Genomic DNA, 14260 nt, shown 5'->3' on the forward strand with positions numbered 1-14260 from the left:
CTTCATTGTTGTACAACAGTGACAATAAAATGAAATATTACGTATATAATATAATAAAACTTGAATTCGGACATGATAACAAAAGCAAATCTGATTCAGATTTTTGGTTTTAGTTTAAGTTGAGAACATTTGAGAACAGAAATATTCTAGTATTTAAGAAAGAATTATAAGTATAAAATTAAGACATTTAGTGAATGAAAAAGGACAGAGTGCAAAAGAAGTGTGTCTGCATGTCCTGCATGGGAACGGAGGGGGGGGGACTCTTGTGGTCTTCTCAGCTGCCCTCGCCATGCGCTTGAGGGTCGGATGCGGCGCATGGAGCTGCTCTGGATGCTCTACGGTTCCCCTGCATCTGCCGTGTCTCTGCAGTAAACATGGAAATTCAGACCCTGTGAAGAAATCTAGATTTATTTATTGTTTTTATGAGATACACATGAACACATCAGGGGAAATAAATGTGTGGCTTCGTGTCTTGCTCAACGACACTTTGACATGTGGATAGATAAAGCCACGGTTACCACGGTTACACCAGCACGAACTACTTTGACTGCCTCTACATTTAAAAAATAAAGTGAATAGCATTGAATTAAATGATATATTCAGGTTTAAACTAACAAATTTGTCAACATATTAATGGATGTGAGTAAACGGCGAATTAATGTCCATCAACTGATCCACTGAGTGAAAAATGAACCCAGTGACATCATCATAAGCAGCAAGAGAAACTCATGATAGATCCTTCATTAATAAATGCATTAGTTAATCATTAGTTGCACATTAGTTAAGTATATTGTTTGTACTTTTATTGTGACATTAAAGCAGCAAATGCTGGGAAGGGACGGTTTCAAGTACTTCAGTGAAAACAGCCGAAAAAAACCCATCTTTCATTATCAGTCCTCCATTTGACTTGCTCTCTTTTGTTTCCTGTAATTTGTGGCTGTCCATGATGTCACTTGGTTCTGTGCCGCGCAGGAGAAGCAAAACCAGTCCCACTTTGAAAAGCACACAAACAGCTCCAGGTCGGAAGAGGTTGGACCACAGCTGTGACATCTGCATAAGGCAGCGAGCCGGAGGAGACGCTCATCAGGCAGGAGGGAAGGTCCACACACCAGCTGCTCTGATCAGAGAGGAATCCAGCGGTAAGCACGACTCATCCAAGACAAACATGATGAAAAAGGGTGTTTAAAAGAAACTTTAGCAGTTTTACTACTTTTTCCTTAAGTGTGAAGACAAATTAAGAATTTTGCAAGCATGCACCTGTAATGTTGGCACGTTTAAGCTGATGTGGATGAGATTCTAAATTCTGAATTATTGGTGCAAAGTGCACTAAAATGAGATTATTTCTTTTCAGACCATTGCATTCTTGTTCTGCGTGTTTGAATCAGCCAGCTAGTGGCAGAAGTAGTCCAGATTAACACCCTCAGAGTATCACGACCTGCGTGAGCAGCAGAAAAACATCCCTCATTTACATATGAAAACTTTTGCCATGTGACAGGATGAAGGGTCTGCAGATGCATATCTGCAAGCCTAATCGTTTCTCTGAAAGTTTGCTGCAGCAGAAATGAGCATATCTGCAACAATCCGCCACATCACAGTCACTGCTGTTGCTGTTTGACTTTGCACATTTCACCATGCTGCGTTTCTCTGTCACGGCAGCTGCGACCACACGCAGAGCCACGATGACAAACATGTCGGCGAGCAGCTTCAGCAACTCCAGTAACTCCAGCAGCTGTCCGTCCATCGACGACTTCAGGAACCAGGTTTACTCCACATCCTACTCCCTCATCACCGTCTTCGGCTTCGTGGGGAACTGCTTCGCCCTGCTGGTGCTGATCAAGACGTCCCAGCAGCGGTCCCCCTTCCACGTGTACATGGTCAACCTGGCGCTGTCGGACCTGCTGTGCGTCATGACGCTGCCGCTGAGGGTCCTCTACTACGTAAAGAAGGGCAGGTGGGAGCTTGGAGACTTCCTCTGCCGCATCAGCTCCTACCTCCTCTACGTCAACCTGTACTGTAGCATCTACTTCATGACCGCCATGTCGTTCACGCGCTTCCTGGCCATCGTGTTCCCTGTGCGCAACCTGCACCTGCTGACGGTGAATCGTGCGCGCGCCATGTGCGTGGGAATATGGCTCTTTAGCAGTCTGTCATCCTCCCCTTTCTTGATGTCTGGGCAGCATTTTGACAATGAAACGAAGAAATATAAATGCTTTGAGCCTCCTAAACATTCCAGCGGCAGCCTGAGGAAGCTGCAGGTGCTGAACTATCTGGCTCTGGTGTTTGGCTTCATCCTGCCCTTCCTGGTCATCCTCATCTGCTACGCCGGCATCGTCCGCGCGCTGCTGTCGCGCACCAGCGCCGCGCGCAGGCAGCAGGACACGGCAGCCAAAGCCATCCGCATGATCGTGGTGGTCCTGCTGACCTTCCTGGTCAGCTTCATGCCGTACCACGTGCAGCGCACCTTGCACCTGAACCTGTCCCAGCAGGACTCGACCTGCGAGGAGCGGATCGCGATGCAGAAGTCTGTGGTGGTGACTCTGTCTCTGGCTGCAGCCAACTCCTGCTTCGATCCGCTGCTGTATTTCTTCTCTGGAGAGGGTTTCCGCAGCCGCTTGTCCTCCCTGCGCCATGTCAGCACCATGCACCGCTCGTCCAAGCTGAGGCCCATCACGGCGGCAGAGTCCGGGGGGAAACACCAGCTGGGGGGCAGTTAGACTCCAGCAGGGTGGGGGGAGATGGTTGTCCTGAAACAAGCAGACTGAGAGCTCACCTGCTCTGGCTGAAGCCAGAGGATGAGTCTCAGAAAAGAGAAGATTCAGCAAGTTTTCTGTAAGAAGACCTGTCCGGTATTTAAGTGACATGTCTGTATAATGTGTCATGTAGCGGTATAATGTGACCCAAAAGTTAAGATATGATAACAAATATGCATTATTGATGATTAACTGCACTGCAGATGATGAAGTCTGAGTGTTTTAGCACCACACTGTTGTGTCTTTAGTCCTTCCAGGTGGATAAAAAGGGCAAAAATCATATTCAGCAAAATATGAGTTCAATAAAATAATATGAAAAATGCTGCAGATATTTATTTATTTTCTTTACTTGTCCTTAACTGCTTTTATTTTATGCAAAAAATGCTATTTTGCATATAATTTTCTTTATTTTAGCAGGAATTCTGATGTGAATGTAGAATGTCTCATGCTGTGATGTTATTTTAACACATTTAGTTGTTTCAATGTTGTTTTTGTTGTTGGTTATATGTTAGTTTTGTTTTTGTTTTTACAAATTAAACGTGTACTTGAAACGAATATTTGCATTTGTGCCTTTTAAATAAACAGGATGGCATTTTGGCAGACTTTGTCATTTGCTTTGACTCAGGTGAGATTGTTCACATGTTTTCTTATTTGCACAGAATGAAATAACTGGTTAGCTTTGAGATGCGAGGAATCAGCAGCCTAACAGCTGTCGTGACTGTCATGTTTAATGAGTTGTGTAAGTCCACTAACCCTCTGTATCTTCTGGGTTATATATCCTGTTGTTGACGGAGGATGAGTTTAAGCTCCACCTTCATCTTGTAGCAAAAACCTGATGCTTAAAATCCTTAATTATTTCTTTAAATACCTGAAAATATGCAGCTGCATCTTGTTTTCCAGTTGTTTTATGTACTTATGGAAACTGCATTAAACTAGACTAAAAACAAGTTCATTCATTTCTGTCCTTTGGCTCTCAGCTCCTCACTGCAACCACTGGGGGTCACACCAGCACATAAATTCTAAGTCCTGCATTCAGTGTAGGCTGTTAAAATAAACTTCTAGCATGGAAAAACCATCAGTTAATTCCTACAAACGCTGGACCGCTTTTATAAATGTCACTTATACAAAACATATAAGTCACAAGATGGTTTGAAATGTATCGAAACATATTAGTGGATGCATTAAGCACAGAACAAAGGGTGCATGAACTTGTTTCATGAAGCCATAACATAGAAACATACTGTACGCTCAGCCTGCAGGTCAATTAGAAACACAAAAACAACACAGAGAAACCACACTGCTGATTGGAACATAGAAGGCCACTGTACTACTGCTCCATAAACAGATAATATCAAGCACATGATCACCCCCCCCCCCCCCTTTGCACAAAAAGATGTTTGTTCAGTCTGCAAAGTCGACGATCTAAGAGATGAGTTTCTTGGGGTTGCAAATGTTAATGTATCTCACAAAGATACTCACTAAAGAAAGGAAAGTCCCGACTAAATTGCTGCTATTTGCAAAGCGGGTGGACGACAGCGCACCCCTCTTCACAGAAGGAAAGCTGTCCTCTTGATTTTTACCCCCTTAAGTGATTTAGTCAAAGCACCGATTGGTTTCTGAGAAAGGTTAAGAATAAAACTTGTTTTCCTTCCAGCAGAGTCAGTTTTGCAACATGTGTTAATGCTCGCCATGTGAGATGAGAACCCGTTGGAGGAACTCTCCAGGGGGGTCTGCTTTTATCGCAGGCATGTAGCCTCGCTGTGATATTTATGTTATCACCTCTGTTTGCTTGTCTGTCTGTCTGTCCAGCCATTTGGAAAAGTTATAAAATAATCACAACATAAAAACTATTTTCTGTTTATTTTCCCCTGAACAACACACCAAACAATCACTTAGATTTATATCTGGCAGCTTCACAGACGCTTTTATAAAAGTACAAAGCATCTCAACAGCATCCGCTGTCATCGTGGGATGTTATTATTTATTCATCTGATTTTTGATTGATGATGTTAAAGTCATCAGAAATGAGTTTGTGTTTCCTTTTTACTTCCAGCTTCTTTAAATATTCATTATTTCTGTTCACTTTCATTCATTGCTTGGTTGGTTTTAGACACCCAAACATTTCCAATCATTTAAAACAACAAGATTAAATTCTTTGTAGTATGTAGTATGGAGGGGGGGGGGGGTACAAGTCCCCAGTCCAGCGTACCAGTAAAGAAGGAGGTTTTATCTATAAGCATGAAGAATTGACATGACACTCCTGCAGGCTGTGTTTCTATTAATCAGAAAACTCTGAGTTAATTAGTCTAGTTTCTTATTTTAATGGGGCCACAGAGCAGCACAGCTGGACTGAGTGAGCTGCCAGCTGCGCCGCTCCCAGCAGGCCGTTCTTTGGGAATGGTCGCTATAAGTTTCAGGGCCTCCGTGTGAGATGTGACAGTCGCTAAATGTGTGTTTAAATAAAGAAAATGAACCCTGATGGCAACATCTTGAGTATAAATTAGCATGTAAAGGCAGGTATTGTGTTTCCACTGATGCAAATCCAGTCCGATTCAGCAATCCGATCCTGATTTAAGACTTCCGAGAAGCCTGGTGTCGGCCGGTGTGGTGAGGTTTTTGTAAAAGAAACGTTTTCAGTTCCTGTTTTATGGAGAAAAAGTTTTCCTGAATTTGGTTCACCTGGTTTTACCTTCTCTTCTTCTTCTTCTTTGTTTGCATATCGCCACAGCAGCTGTTTATTTGTGCTCATGTAAAAATACTGTGTGTGTTTCTTTGCTCTGCGCCTGAGGTCATGTGACTGTTTATTTCCTTAAGTTCCGGATCCTGTTTTTCTTCGAGGAGTCAGACTCAACCAGGGCAAAGACCCTCCCACTCACAGATCTTTTCCTTTTTTATTTAGATACTTTTACAAATCATTTAAATCTAGAACGATTTAACTATTTTATTTCATGGTTGTTTTAAATCATCATGATTTCCATCAGTTCCTGTGAGGATTACTCCAGAAAACGTACCCATCAAGATATATGCAAGTATTTTAGTTCCCAGTGATGTTGCTGTTCTGTATTTATATTGTTTTTTCTATTGTGAAGCACTTTGTAACCTTGTTTCTGTGAAAAGCGCTATATAAAATAAATTTTACGTACTTAAGCTGTTGTATGTTTTTTTTATCTTAGTTCTGGTTTTCTGTTAGTTGGTAGTCTTCCCTGTTTAGTTCATTTGTTTTCTTGTTTAGACTTTGTTCCTGTTCATTAATTTCCCCTGGTCTCATTAGTTTCATCCATTTCACCTGTGTCTCGTTCTGTTTCAGTATTTTAACCCCTTGGTTTCTGTTCCCAGTTGCTGGTCCATTGTTTGTGTGTGGATGTGTTAAATCCTGTCCTCCTTTGTCTGCTTACCCTCAGTTTTTATTTTTGGGGATTAAAAACACCTTTTCCCTGCATCTCTGCCTCTCGTTTCCTGCATTTGGGTCTTCACCTCCACATCCCAGAGTGTGTGTGTGTGTGTGTGGGGGGGGGGGGCGGCGCTTTAAATTAAAGCAGTCATTGGCTTAATGAATAGTATTATAAACTGGTAGTTTTGGACAATGAGCATAAGAAAGTGGTGAAATAACAACGCATGTCTGGTGTAATGCAACAATCTCAGCAGCTTTGTGGGTGCAGCAGAGCTGACCCGTTAGCTTTGGACCTCAGGCTTCTTTTGTATTTAACACACACTCTTCAGGAAGCAGAAGTCCAGAAACCATTTCTTCTTTTGGTCGTTTTAATGATAAAAAAAAAAAATTACACAAAGAAACTTGAATCCAGACCTTTCTACAAGCAAAATTAAAAGCAGTGCAGGTCAAAAGACTGTTGCTCCGAGGTCCGGTGGCTTCTCATCTTCTTCTCTTTTGTTTATTATAGACGGAGTCTAACAGCCAATCAAAATTTAGCAACCTGCGCATCACCAGTCATTTTCCTGCAACACAGAACTTCAACGTTTAAACTTAAAATATCACAAAACTATGATAACTGAAGATTAAATAACAATAAAGAAAAATAGCTACAACAAGGCAGCTGAGGTAAAACTGGATTTATGCACTGACTGTTTGTAAAAGAAACTTTCAGGAAAAAGAAGAAAGCAAAAGGTTTTCACCTAACAGTTGAGCTGTGGGTGGGATAGTGGGGCGTTTCTGGTTTGCAGCATGAGGTCACATCCACTCAGACCATTTTAATCGTACCTGTTGAAGGTCTTATTGTTTGGACATGCTGTTCACATGGAAATGCTGTTTTAGGAGCCAAAAACTCTCATTTTTTAAATGCTAAATGCGTCTTGACTGAACTGATGGTGCAAGGAAAGGAGATCCTGGCGAAACGGCTCGAGAAAGCTACATTTTGGAACAATTCAAGTCTAAACCATGTGTAACAGAAGGCAATTCTCCAAAGCACAGAAACACATAATGCTTGTTCCTGAGGAGTGAAGAGGAGAGGACAAGTGGTTGTTGAGTTGACAGGCGTATCACCATCAGATCATTTGAAACAAGATGGTTCAAACTATTGAATGGGGGTTTTTTTCTTAGCCCTGTCTGTTTCACAGGTGACAAAATCCTTTTATTTGTGTGTTGGAGCCTTCAATTAATTGGCTTCAATCAGTGTGTGAAGCGGCCTTTAAGCAATATAGTTCAAGTTGAAGCTTCATGGAGAGCTTGCGAACCAATCAGAGCTCAGAACAGCCTTAGTTATCTTAAGTTTGTTAAAATTACAAAACAATAATTTCCCAACATCGCTGACTTTATGGCTTTGACGTTTACCTTGTATTAAAGCGTAATACTGATGAAAACTTCTGCTTTGTGCCAGTTATGGGTTTGCTGGTAGCGGCGACTCTGATTGGCTTAAATGGCTTCAGGAGGAGGCGGGCTGCGTCACCACCGTGTGGTTTGGAAGACTTCTGACAGTCTTTCAGGCATGTCTTCATTTTATGTGAACAAAGCTTTTTTTTTTTCGTAGAAAACAGTGACATGAGGACACGTCTTTTACTTCCTGGGGACATAAGAGAGAAAAGCTCTTGTTTATGTGGACACGGTTCAAGTTTGGTTTTTGCAACTATGAGTGCTGTAAGGCATGAAACCTTCAGTTTTAGGGTCACTTCCATCCCAATTCACATCAGGTTTAGAAAAACGCATTCTCTCCTAGCATTATAAATCTGCATGGTCTGACTTTTAAACCACAGGGAGCACCACAACACGCAGCACTGGCATGTTACCTCTTTTATTTAGTTTTTGTGGTGAATTTCTCAGACATTTTTCTCCATTTGGACTGGAATGTTTGTCTCCAAGTGAATGCAAGACCAATATTTACTCTCCTTTATCTGTTGCTTAGTCTTACAGATAATCACATGAAGCCTTCTGAAGTTTACTCACTTTGTTTATGGATGTTTCTAAAACAGATTAAAAAGCTTCTGGGCCTCAAATGTAGCAAGTGAGGTATCATCTGATGTCTCTTAAAACTTTTAAAGCTCTGATGGGGGATGTGGGAACGTTGAAATTATGAGTTCACAGGAAGATGTTCCTTTTGCTCCAAACTCCAGCAAAGTTTGACTGAAATATCTGGTTTCTTAAACTTAATCTGAAGAAATAAGCAGTAAAATTGTCACAAGAAAGAGCTGAAAGATAAAAAGATTAACGGAGTTGATAGGAGCTGCAGAGTCGGGGGGGAGTCGAGGCGAGGAGTGTGTGAATCCAGGTCCGATGAGAGGAAAAAATCCAAAGTGTCACTACACCATATCATCTGTCTTTGGTCGTTTTTGTAGCCCGGGGTGTAAAGCTGTTGGATGTTAGTCAGGTCAGCAGCCAGAACCTCGTCCCGGTTTACTGCCTTCACATGATTCCTTCACACAGAAACTCATGATGTGCAGAAAGAGGCCCTTTTATCTCCTGCATACACAGACAATTGTATGCAAAGAAGATGAATCCAAGCAAAGTGCTTCCGTGTTGATTAAGTGCATGCATACCACGCGCATGTGTGTGTTTGTGTGTGTGTGTGCAGGTCTCGTGTGCAGCACCTACGACCAACACATCAAAGACCGTCTGCAGGTTTCTTTACATGCAGAAACCAGCAGGGTTAACGGACGTGCTGAGGGGAATACCACGCATTTGTTCATTTATGCCTTCCTGACAGAGCAATAGCTTTCTGTGAAGATGCTGACAGGCTTTTAACCCTTTAATGCCCAAAACATGGACCCTAGTAAGAAAAGTTTCATTTTGGGGGAATTTAACAAAATGTAAGTAAACATTAATGTTTATTGAAGATATTTACCCTTTCTTACAGTTTAAACTTCTGCTTCCTGGTGGTTTTCAGCAACCATAATAAGTATCAGACTGTCTTCTACAGTATTTTGAGCCAAGTTTTTACCATGAAATGATGCAAAATGTCTCAAACTGTATGAAACACGTCATGTTGGGCTCTTTTGGGTTGAGAAGTTTGCTGAGTGAGCGCTCTAAAGTTTCCCAGCTAACATGAACAGTCCTACACGCTACTGAAATAAACAGATCGTTGTTGTACTTCACTGATCTTATTTCAGGAGCATCTAACTGGGAACATGTTGAAGGTCCAGCCACGAGTTGATTGACACTTATATACTTTTGTGGACTCTAAATTAAAGCTGGGCGATCAATCAGATTTTAATCTCAGTACGATCTGGGTTTTCAACGATGATAAAACTAAAAGGGTGTGATTATTTTTCTCTCTGCAGTTTCCTCTCCTGCTGTCTTCAGCTGCTAATCGAGCGTCTCTGGCGTTGCAGCGCTGTGCTGTAAACTCCTCCCACAGCCGCTTTGCTTTCATTCAGACACTGTTGCCAACTTGGAGACTTTCTCGCTAAATCTGGAGACTTTTTTTGTTAAAAGCGACAAATCTAGCAGCTTTTACTGGAGTTATTAGAGACTTTTCTGGTGTTTTGGCGACTGACTTGAAGGCACATATTGTTCTGCAGTTACTGTAAGGAAGGAGCAGCGGGAGCCTCTCCCGTCCTAAAGCACTCCCAGGCGGCCAGTCTCAGTCGGCTCCGGCTGCAGGTCAATGTAGAATAACTGCAGTAGGTTGTGGAAGTTCACCTAAACATAGTTTATACCATTGTCAGCGACAACTGGCTGCATTATTTTCCTATACATAGTTCGGCCAGTTAAACACTGTAATATCCCTCCGTTACAGGGTGTTACCATAGCAACGCGTTAACCAGCTGGTTCAGATCAGCCGTCTTTTAACAGGTGAATGAGAGAAACGCGCTGCAGCCTGACAGCGATTGTTTGGTATAAAACGTACATCCAGGCCAACGTAAAATAGTTCCTGTATAAGCGGTAAAAGCGGATTAAACCACTCGGAACCGTACATTAGACGGTTATAATGCACGACACGGAGTCTAGAACACCACGACGCGCAGTGTTGTTTAAAAATACTGGATAATTGTGTTAAATAATCGAGATCTCAATTTAGGTCAAAATAGTCGTGATTATAATATTTGTCATAATCGAGCAGCCCTAATCTAAATTGTCCCTAATAGTGAAGGTTAGCGTAACCGGCTGTTTGGATCGGCTCTGTGAAGAACTGGTAACCTGCTCAAGGTAAACCGTGCCTCTCACCCAATGATTGCTGGGATCGGCTCCGGTTTCCACTTGACCCTTAAATGGACAAAGCGGTTAAGAAGATGGATGGATGGATAGATGGATGGATGGATGGATGGATACTTTTTAGCCATAGTTTTCAACCTCTGTCTGGCCTTCCGATGTGGACGTGCTGCAGGTTTTATTCACAATCTCTCCCTTACCTTGTGGCCCGTATCCATACAGCCCAAGATTGTTCATTCTGACCTCATATTAATTACATTCAAGGATGTTTTTTCAGGTGGAAATTCCAAGCAACAGTAATATCAGTCTGTAGCCTGAAGATCCACTGAAGTTAAGTAACGTCAGGCAAACAAACAGACCATAATGCTTCTCAGACATCCCATTTCGCCACATCATGTGCCACTAAACATAACCTCTCCCCTCCCAATTTGCCTTGAACTTACTCACCCTACAGACAAGGCACCCCCCCTCAAAAACACACACACTTATAGAGTCTGTTGTTGCTCTAACAGGAAGCTTGTGAACAGAAACAGCTTCCACGACAGCCACTGTGTATCTCATTGAAAGTGTCTTGGGCTGTTGGTGTATTTTTGTCAGAAGCGTGACGCACATCAAGAGAAAGAGCCTTCAGTTTGCTTAACTTTTAAAAATGTTATCACCACATCACTTTCCCAAATCTTACAAAGCCTTGTGGCGTTTATTTTCCACGAAACAAAGAAAAACCGAGCGGCTCGTTCCACATAGATCCTTTCTGAACATCTACTCACTTCTGTTTTTCACGTAATAAACTAGATGTGACCAGAAAGAAATCAAGAAAAACTCAAGATGTTTTTCACTATAGTTCACTTTTTTCCTTTCCTCTGTGGTTTTCATTATAAATTAGTGCAATATCTCAAATCATTTCCTAGTTTTCTGTGGTTTCGGCGCAGCTGTTCATAGCGGAAGTCACAGGGTCATTCTTCTTCTTCCTGAACGTCCTGCCAGAGGCACGACGGATTAGCTGAGCACAAACTCCACGGACATTTGCATCAGAAGCCGAAGCTGAAACCTCATCCTGTGAAAAGCCAGGATCTGGTTTAGCATGTCTGAACACAAATGCTCTCTTTAAATCCCAAGTTTGCACATGTTTCAGCAGCAAAAAAGCTGATTTTCACCGTTTTCTCTCATTTCCACTCCATCCAAGCACATTTGATGTTGGGTTTGTTCTTAATGAGAGTCTGCAGGCATGCTTTGTACCTCTTCCGATTCCAAAACTCTTCAAAATGCCAGAATTGTAAATGTATGTCTAAAAATGGAGTTGGAAAACAATGATTCAAAGAGAAAGCTGCAAAGCTTTCAGGTTGGGACGTTGAGGAAGAAAACTTCTTTGTGAAGCAATGAGGTGAAGAAAAGAGGATTTGAAGCTTTACTGAAGCAGCAAGTACAGAAATTAAAGAGGGGACGGTGCTAATAGACCATCCACTAACACAGTGTAACAAGTGGTATGCAGGGAAAGTAGGTCACTGCGGTGACAGACGGGGATATTAGACTTTCTCTGTGGGTCTGTCTTTTAGCTCGTTCGAAATGCGCCACGCAGTTCGAAGGTTTGCTTTGTCCCGTGACAAAATAGTTTAACACAGCAGGGTTACAGTACATCAGGACCAAAACCACCACAAATACTTATGGTTTCCTGACAGAAGAGCAGCCAATAATTGCCTCTGAAAGGCCGATTGCAAAAAGGAAAAATCTTGTGTAAACATGGGAAAAGACATCCTGTGCTGGTGCTTATAAATATTTACAACTTATTGAGTGATTCAACATTTCTTCATGTAGACCCATGATGTAAAATATTGCATAATTTTCCAGAATAACATGTTGTTCAGGGGAAAAAAAGGTCCTTTCTTCAGATTTTTGAGGGTTGTGGTGGAGCTTTTTAATCTCCAACATACCATATCACTTTATGTTCCAGCTTGTTTGAAAATTTTGAATAAATATTTATCTAAAGTTGTGAAAATGTTCTATATTTCTGCACAGAAATGACCTACTGCAGTGAAAATTTAACACAAGTCTTAATACTAGATCAGTAATAAGCGATAAAGGCAGATTACATGCAGAGACTGAGGATGATTCTACATATGGGAGGAAAAAAGTTTGTAAATCTTTAATATTAACAGTGAACTGAAATTAGAGCCATGTGTTTTCAGTCAGTGATGCTGCCATCAGTGAGGGGGGGTGCTCTGTTTTACCAAAGCAGTCATACGTTTCTTGTATCATGGCCAAAAAATGAGTCCTAAGCAACTTAAAAACATCATTGCTGATACTTTTCAGAGAAGAAAATGTCCCAAAACATGCTTAAAAAATATGGATTACACACTTACAGAGTGAATTTACTGTCCAGAGGTGGCAGACCAAGAGAGAATCACTCCAAGGCTAAAATGTGCAAAATAACAGGGGTGTTGCTAGATATAGGGCTCTACAGGGGCACCCCACCCCCCCTCCTTTCCCACACACACTCAAATCACATTCTTATCATAAAGACCTGCTGTGTTTATAAAATGAGCAACATTATGTTCTATCTGATTCTCTCTACTAAGCTGACCGTTGCTGAGCATAAACTGATACACCTAATAGTATAAAGAATAATCATAATATAAATACCATACACTTTATAAGAAAAGAAGCCATTATTGTGTGTTGTCAACCAAAAGTAAAAAGATAAAAATAAAAAAATTACAATCAAACAGATATACATTTATGTGAAATAATTATAGCTTAAAATAAATAAAATGATCCTAATTATAAAAAAAAAAAATTTTTTAATGATAATATAGTTCATAATAAGACATTTAGTCTTGCTTAAATGCACCGGCCTCTTTTATTGAGACAATTAGTCTACAGTGTACAATAAAACAAAACATAAAATCCTGCCTTCATATATAGACTTTTTCAGTGACTTTACAGGTACCATATACATCATTTGTGTACTTTTGTGGTAAGTTTAGGTAAAATTCAATTATATTTATGTAAGGATTAAACAACCAGAAGCTCTGCATTATATGGTTGTATTGCATCAATGCACGTCAATGTTAAAATGCATTAAAAACCATGTAATGTACATGTCCGAGTTGTTTAATCCAATTATATCATGGTCCCACACAGAAAAAAATTTATAACAAATGTGTGTTTGTTTGTTTTTCACAAAACTTGTTAAATATGCCTAAGTATAGGAACTATTTCATGTTGCCTGGAAGTACTTTGTTAAACAGTCGTTGTCAAGAGAAATGGAATCTGTGATTATCAGATTTTACAGCATGTTTCTTTCATTACCTGTTAAAAGCCAGCTAATTAACATGTTGCCATGGTGACGCGGATCATGGAGCAATATGCAAAATACTCTATCATCTAAACTAATGCACAATGGTTGAGAATTCTCTTGACATGGTATATCCAGTTTGTTTATTGCAGAGTTATTATTTACAATTTGTTATATGATGTGTGTATAAAAGTTTTTAAGAAATGAGAGCCTATTCCTTTTAGAAGGTTTATGGCATGCTGCAGGGTGCAATGAGGAGTTTGGGGTTTTATTGGCTGGAGAACAAGAGGATAGTAGAGATCACCATTTTTCTGAATATGCTTGTTGTGTCAAAAACAAACTAAAATGTTTAATTTATTGATGGACCTATAAGGATTTGTATATTTCCATGTTACTAATTAAATTTGCATAAATAAAAACTGTGAGTTTTTGTGGAAGATGCGTTGTTATTTATGTATTTCTGTATAATGTTTTATTGTCATGTTATCACATTATATTTACATTATTTTATTTTTGCGTTGTGTTGTCGCTCCGGTGTGACACCAGCTTGTGGGACTACAGATGGAAATTAGCCCTTGGCTACAACCTGGGATGTTTACATGCATGTGTTTTATCATGTCT

General features: G+C 40.7%; 1 protein-coding gene across 1 annotated transcript; it reads left to right on the plus strand.

Annotated features, from left to right (window-relative positions):
- Window positions 1-1688: 1688 nt before the first annotated feature.
- cysltr1 (cysteinyl leukotriene receptor 1) lies at window positions 1689-2714 on the plus strand (the record flags this gene model as incomplete). The annotated part of the gene is made up of 1 exon (XM_079250197.1): window positions 1689-2714. One exon carries the CDS (start codon window positions 1689-1691, stop codon window positions 2712-2714), a length of 1026 nt encoding a protein of 341 aa, XP_079106323.1.
- Window positions 2715-14260: the final 11546 nt, after the last annotated feature.

The sequence above is a fragment of the Telmatherina bonti genome (genome assembly GCF_933228915.1).
Source record: "Telmatherina bonti genome assembly, chromosome: 12".
Taxonomy (NCBI): domain Eukaryota; kingdom Metazoa; phylum Chordata; class Actinopteri; order Atheriniformes; family Telmatherinidae; genus Telmatherina; species Telmatherina bonti.